Here is a 7,355-nt window from a genome sequence, read left to right as displayed (position 1 = left end):
TGCCTCTGGGTAAGAATGGCTACTGGGAGGAGGGTGCAAGGTTAGAACCTTAGCATGGTTGGCCAGCCTTGGCAGGCTGCCGCTTCCAGCTCGTCAATGCTCCCCCTCCTTCCCCTCCCAGAAAAGCAGCAACACTGCTTCCTTTCCCTTGTGGGGATACAACAGGGACACAGACCTCCAACCCCCTCCACCACAAGTCCCTCTTTCGACATTTTTGACGCTGCCCCGTCTGCGTCTGACCTTGAGGACTCCAAAGGCTAATAGGGCTGAAGGCAAGCATGCCAAGTGGGCTCTGCACAGGCGAGCGGGTAAGGGAAAAAAAGAGACAAAACTGGGGACGGAGCCATTTTCATGTTTGTTTTATTGGAAGCAATACTCCAGCAGGACTCAGGGGAGGAAGCATGGCAAGTTTCGTCCTGGGTCCCGTCTCTGCCACCATGCAACAGGGGTGAGAGTGGGGGGATGCTAAAAGGGATATGCTAGGGTGTGGGTGGGCAGAACAGGGTCCAGACATTTTCAACTTGGTCACCCTCAAGGAAACAGCTTCACAGCTCCTGCTCTCAGTTAACAGCAAGGACGGTTTTTAAAGCCTCAACTGTCAGCCTCCATGCACGCTGGGTGCTTTTAACGTCTGGGTCCCCAAGAAAGCTCAAGAGTCCCACTACCCACCATGCTTCCCTAAAAAAGATGGCCTAGAAAAGGTGTGGGTGGTGTTCTGTGGCTTCTGGCAACATGTCCCACAAAGTTTTCCTCGGACTTCAAGGATCCTCTCTTGTAATTCTTGAGCTCCCTCTCCTGTCGCCTTGGGATCCGCGTTGTCATTTTGAGGACCAATATTCAGGAACATGGGCCCCTTAAAACCCAGGTAGGAAAGGTGCATGTGGGTGTAGGGGTGTTGAAGATATAAGATCCAGTCTAGGTGGTTCAGAGGCGAGAATTCTCAGGCAGTCCGGTCCTCATTCTCAGCCTCTGGCTCAGGCTGAGACCGCTTAGCTGTGCCTTCTTCAGCTGCAGATTCCCCCAGGCTCCTCTTGGACGTCGACACCGTAGGAGGGGACGAAGGACCAGGACTGAGGTTCGGGGGCTGGTAGCCAAGCTGTCGTGGATCCAGTGCGTCCTTTGAGAGTAGGATGGCGAGGCTCGGTACATTCTTAAGTACACTGAGACTGGCGGCCGGATCGCTGGGCGTCTGACCCGGTGTGGGCCCAGGCGGGAGGCTCTGCCACACCTCGCGCACGCTCCTGTAGCGCAGCCGCGTGACCTGGTGTAAGCCCGCCAGGCGGCGCTTGAGAATCTCGGCGCACGTGACGGTCTTGGTGGTGGCCCGGCCGCAGCCGCTGAAGACGATGGCGCGCGTGGCTGGCTGCGCCATGCTAGCGGTAGCGAAGGCCAGCAGGTTGCGGATCTTGCTGCCCTCCTTGACCCGCATGTGTACAGCACCAGGCGCCAGGTCTGCAAAAGGGCCAGAGCTCGGGCTGCCACCCTCATCACCGTCCCCCGCCGGCGCCTCCTCCGAGCGCACCTTACGGAAGTTCTCCATGCGCCGTCGTCGCTGGGATCGCAGGTTTTGCCATGGGGCCGCCTCAAGCCCGGGGCTGCATGGCCGCGGGTTGTGTCGGGCGAGGGCCGGCAGGAATTGGGACGCTGGCACCGAGTGAAAGCTGGAGGGTGAGCAGGGAACGCGGAGTCTTCAGCCCAGACTTCTACAGGGTAGTGCTGTTCTACTCTGCGCCCTCGGAGCCTTGTGCTCCGCGCCTTTAGCAGAAGCTCCGCCTGGGAGCCGGATAGGCCCCGCCCCTTAGTCCAGGCCCCGCCTCAACTCTGCGTGTCTAGTCCCAGCCCCAGCCCCGCCAGCCTTTGGGATCCAGCGCTGGTGCTCAGCGGCTGAGCAGGGGTGGTTTGGGAGGTGAAGTTCCCCGAAGTCACCATCTGTCCTCCCTGAACCAGCCCTCTTGCAGGAACAACCTAAATAAAAACTATGCTTGAGGTGCAAACGCCGATTCAAGCCTAGTCCCTAAGCCTTGCAGGTTCCAGCTCAAGGGCATCCCTAGACCCCTCCTAGGTAAGAGATTTCCAAACCACCTCTTGGGGCTTCGCTCCTCCAGCCCTCCAGGGACCTCCCTCCCTTTCTCTCTATATATTCTTGCGTCAAGGACAGCCAGTGCATGGTCAGCAGAGTGTGGGAGGCGTTGGCTGCGGCTGCACGCAGCGCCTTCCCTGGGCTGGGACCGCTACGTCGTGGCCTGGTCTTTCAGTAGCTGCTTGGAATGACTTACGTTTCAGCTTTGCTCCTCTTGATCATACCTTCAGGCTCCCGGCACCTATACATCTCTGAAATGTGGGAAGTGATGCGTTGGGCCAGCCTAAAGTGAATGGGGAACAGGGGACCATTTCTTTCAAGGCGTTAAATTCTAACATTTATGCCTGAAAGTCCGTTACCAGAGCTGCGTGTATTTTTAAGTGCGTGGCTCAGCCCGTGCTAACGCGGATTCCTGACTTCCAATTCCAGGTGGAATTCCTTGCCAGTCAGCCTTGGCCTCTAGAAATCCAGAGAGTTGTTTTTGTTAAACGGAGAGAAGGCAGGTTTTAAGAGGTGGGAGGCAGGGTGGAGTGCCTTGGTGGAATGTTGGGGGTGGGGATACTTACAAACTCTGGAAACTCCACAGAATCTAAGGAGAGGCTCGGGCTCTGCTGGGAGGTGAGATGAGTGTAGAAAGATGAGGCTAGGGGCCAAGGTCTGAGGAAAGGAAGACGGTTTAATAAGGAGTGACCCTACCTAATCCTCCCCTGGGACCATGTCCTCAGTCTTCAACCGGCTTCTACGAAAGGCAGGGAGTCAGACAGACCTGTTAAAGCACAGGGAAGGAAGAAGAAGGACTGTAAGGAACTGTGTTCTCCAAAGTATCAGCAAGATGGTATCTGGATGAGCATAGCTTCAGTCTAGTAGAGCTACCCGGCCCTCCTCTTCCTCTGGTGTCTGTGACAATTCTCAGCCCCGCGGCTCAGAACACTGGCCTTATATCTCATCTCTTCTTGGAGTGTGGCTGCAGCACCTGGACTTTTTTTTTTTAGCCTCAAGTGTGAGTGACTGACTCCAATCTCTTGCTCACACTCCAGGAGTGTGGCTAGAACTGGGACTCTGTCCTAGATCCAACTCTTGCAAACTTTAAAGGAAGGAGCAGGCTCTGGAGGCCCAACCTTGGGACGACACCACGTCTGCTGTGCTCTTGGGCAAGTGGTGGAACTTGAAGTCGGCAGGTTCGGATTGGCTTGAGAAAAAGTTCCAGAAAGCCTAGAAGCTATGTAGGAATGTGCTGGTTGGAAAAGAAGCGAGCTCTGCGTCCCTGGGAGTATGCAAGCCTGAGTTAAACACTTGGAGACCCTGTAGGCAATACTCTACAATTTGGAAGACCTGGGGGCTGCAAGTTTGTTCCATAAGGAAGGGGTGGTTGTGCCTCTACCCAAGTTGGCCCTCAAGGACACCGCCACCCACTCCCAGCACCACTGCCCTCTGCCATAGACTCCCCTATTCACTTTATTTTCCGAGTCTGTGGAGGGAGAACGCAGAAAAGGCCCAGTTCCCCGCCCGCGCGTAGCTTGCTTTCCCGCTCCCTCTGCAGCACTTAAAATGTAAATGCACATCGTGATTAGCCGCGGGGTCGCTAATTACAGCTGAAGCCATTCATTACGCTGTCAGCTCTCTCTGTCGCCTGCCGACTGTGCGCTCCCTCCCGGCCCGGGAGGGGCGGCAGCGGGGGAGGTGATGGAGGAAGGATGCGGGGACTGGGTGGCGCTGGCAGCCTTAAAGCCCAGAACTGGCAGAGGGGCGGTGAGCCGAAGAAACCGGTTGGACCGTGAAGAAACCTTGGTGTCAGAGAGAAGAGAAGCTCGGGAGGCTGGAAGGAAGGAGATTAAGTGAGGAGGATGAAGAGGAAGGTTATGTGAGAAGGGATACCAGGATGGGAAGACGGCCAAAGGAGAAATCGTGCGAAATGGGTAGGGACCTTCCGAAAGGGGACAGACGACAGCGGGAGGAGAAAGAAGGTTCAATATGGGGAAAGTGGGTAAATAAAGGCACTATCTTTGCTACACACAACATCATGGTTAGAAAGGCAGCCAGGACGGTATGCTGAAAAAAAGCTGGTTGCCCGCCAAACCCTGCGGATACGTTTGCATATGTAAATGTATTTTTAAATACTTACAAGAAAACTGCACACTGGCATCTGTTACCTCTGCAGCCACATCCAGATTTTGTTGCTCTCTTTAAGAAAAGGATTACAAAATACGGATAGGAAATTAAGTGAGCGTAAAGTCTTGGAGGAACCTGTATAATTGAGGTACTGACCCGGCAGTCCAAGCTTCATTAGCCTCTTTCTGCTTCTTGTGACCTTGGATAGTTGACTTAACCCTTGTGCCTTGGTTTGTCACCTGCAAAAGGAGGGTAATTATAATAGCCTGCTCCCTGTGCTCCTGAGTTCCTGGGACACAGTGGCTATTGTTACTTTTCATAAATTGTGATTAAAATAAAATCTTAAAATTGCAGAAGGAGGGGTGAGAGATAGGAGGATCAGAAGTTCAAGGTCTTCCTTAGCAACATAGCATTTTTCAGCTATCCTAGGCTGCATGAGACACCTTTTTTTTTTTTTAAAGTAAAGATTGAGGAGAGGAAACAAAACTAGATTGTGTGTGACGATGATGATGGGGGCAGGGAGAGACAGAGGTGGGGAGAGCCTTAGATAGAGCAGTTTACAGAGAGAGAACCAGTCCATGCTCTGTAAAGGATTTGAGTTTGGTTCCCAGCATCCATATTAAGAGGTTACACTTAACATATTGAAGCATAGGCAGATGGATCTCTGAGTTCAAGGCCAGCTGGATCGGCATAGAGAGTTCCAGGTCAGCCAAGGCTAACCAGTGAAACCCTGTCTCCAGAAAAAAAGAAGAAAAGGAATATTTATTTTTCAGAAAAGGACTCATTTTTATAGTCCTCACTGGCCTGAAATTCAAAATCCCCCTTTTAAAATCCAGATTGATTTTTGTGATTACTAGACCATGCCATCCACACCTCCTAAAACTCTTTTTCCCATTTTTAAACACATGCAGGATTTGCTTCTCTCCTACTCCATGTGAGTTACAAGGGATCGAACTCAGATCAACAGGCTTGGCGGCAAGCCTTTGCCCGCTGAGCCATTTCTTTGGCCCCCAAGACTTAAATGACTTGAGCTTCCCAGGAACAGTATGGGTTCATGTAATTCTGGAGAGAAGGCAAGAGGACCAGCAGTGAAGTAGGCCAGTCTCGGAAGTCTGGGATACACCAGATTCAATCTCAAAACAAGCAAGAATGGGCGCTGAGGAGATGGCTCAGTTAAGAGCACTTGATGCTCTTCCAGAGGATCTGAGTTTGGTTCCCAACATCCATGTTAAGGGGTTCACACTACCTGTGCCTCCAGCTCCAGAGGATTTGAAGCCTCTGGCCTCTGTGAACATTTACATGTGTGTGCACACATGTAATCAAAAATAAAATAAATTTTTCTAAGACAGGATCTTTCTATGTAACTCTGGCTATCCTGGAGCTCCCTATGTAGATCAGGCTGGCCTTAATGCATAGAGGCCTCTGCCTCTGCTTCCTGAGGGCTAGGATTAAAGGCATGTGTCCCACACCCAGCTAGTTAAAAAGAAAAAAATATGGGCTGTCTTTGTGGAGAGAGAAGTTTTTTGTAGTGAAGAAAATGGACTGGCTATCTGCTATTGCATAAAAAGTTGCCCCCAAATTTAATAGCTTAAAACCATCAGCACTTATCATGTCACACAATTTCTAAAAATCATAAATCCAAGTCTAACTTGAAAGGGTTAAACCTCCCCACTCAGGATCTCACCCAAGGCTGCAGTCAGGGTGTTGACTAGGTGGAACACCAGGTCTCAAGTTTATTTCCTGTATGTTGGTTAGAGGACCCTATCCCCTCCACTGGCTCCTTCATGATGTATGAGAGATGAGAAGAGTGGACACACACACACACACACACACACACACACACACACACACATACACACACACAGAGGGGGAGGGAGGGAGGGAGAGAGAGAGAAGAGAAGAGGATAGAGGAGGAGAGAGAAAACACACACACACAGTGAGAGACAGAAAGAGAAGAGGAGAGAAGGGGGAGAGAGAGAACACACACACACACACAGAGAAAGAGAGAGACAGAGAACACAGAGAGAGAGAGAGAGAAAGAGAGAGACAGAGAAGCAGTGTTTATTGGTTAGTTACAGGGTATCTTAGTCCACATTTAAGGAGAATCAGCTCCCTTCTTGAAGGGAAGTTACAAAGAAGTTGTGGGTATTATGAAATACCAACAGACCTGAATGTCTGAGGAGCAGATTTAACAAGGGAGGGAAACAGGAATTAATGCATGGAAGCAAATGGTGTAGAAGGGACAGGAGGGCTGAATTTATTTCCTGACATACAACGATTATTTCATGGACACAAAAGTGGTGAATTTTGCCGGGCTTTCCTGAGGGCTCAGTAGGATTACAGATACTAGAGTTCTATTGATTTAACAATGATGCCATAATGATGCCTAGAGATAGAGGAGGCCTAGGAGAGGGCAGGAGGCTGTCTCTGTCTTATTGGAGTCCTGGCCTAGAGACAGTGCCAGGATTCCATCTCTCTGTCCCAGCTCATTCTTTAGTTCAGCTTCTCTTCCCTCTGAGCATCCTCTTCTTCCCTTGAGTCATCCCCACAGGACACAGCACCAGCCAGAACTCACCTACAGACTGTTTTCCTCATCTGCTGTCTCTGGTCCTGAAGTGTGGGTGTTGCCTAAAGTGAATGAATGGAGGTCTGTGGGAGGCAGAAGTGGGAAGCAAATACGGCCACGTGATCTCTTTAATCTCTCCGGTAGTTTGGTTCCTCCTTAGTCTTTCCAGACTCTAGAGGCAGGTTCATTAATGAGGCATTCACTTGACTAAAGCTAAGAGTCCCAGAGGAGAGGGCTGGGTTTCTTCAGCTCACTGTGTAGCTGAGATTGATCCTGAACTTCTCATCCTCCTGCCCCCTCCGTCTGAGTGCTGGGATTACAGGATGCTAATGGGTGTTGGTGATGTAACCTGGGCTTTGTGCACTCTACCAGCTGGGCTACATGTCCTGCTGGGGGTAGCTCTGGCTGGTCAGGAGCTCACCGTGTAGAACACACTAGCCTTGAACCTTCAGAGGTCATCCTGCTTCTCCCTTCCGAGTGCTGGTATTACATGTATGTGCCCCACACTAGCCTTGCTTCCTAGGTTTGGAGGTTGGCCCTCTGAAGAAAACCATACTTCTGCCCCCAAGGTCGAAATGGAAAACACAAGAATCAGAATGT

General features: G+C 51.3%; 1 protein-coding gene across 1 annotated transcript; it reads right to left on the bottom strand.

Moving 5' to 3' along the window:
- Positions 1-342: 342 nt before the first annotated feature.
- Rpp25 (ribonuclease P and MRP subunit p25) lies at positions 343-1,833 on the bottom strand. The gene has a single exon (XM_032911365.1). It carries the CDS (start codon positions 1,538-1,540, stop codon positions 941-943), a length of 600 nt encoding a protein of 199 aa, XP_032767256.1. The 5' UTR covers positions 1,541-1,833; the 3' UTR covers positions 343-940.
- Between the last annotated feature and the right edge of the window lie 5,522 nt (positions 1,834-7,355).

Source organism: Rattus rattus, chromosome 8, assembly GCF_011064425.1.
Source record: "Rattus rattus isolate New Zealand chromosome 8, Rrattus_CSIRO_v1, whole genome shotgun sequence".
NCBI lineage: Eukaryota > Metazoa > Chordata > Mammalia > Rodentia > Muridae > Rattus > Rattus rattus.
The sequence above is the reverse complement of the archived record's forward strand: the minus strand, read 5'-3'. Positions and strand labels throughout refer to the sequence as shown.

Bases quoted from the DNA above. Each gene is read 5' to 3' on its own strand.
- Rpp25 (XM_032911365.1), bottom strand. From the start codon at position 1,540: ATGGAGAACTTCCGTAAGGTGCGCTCGGAGGAGGCGCCGGCGGGGGAC.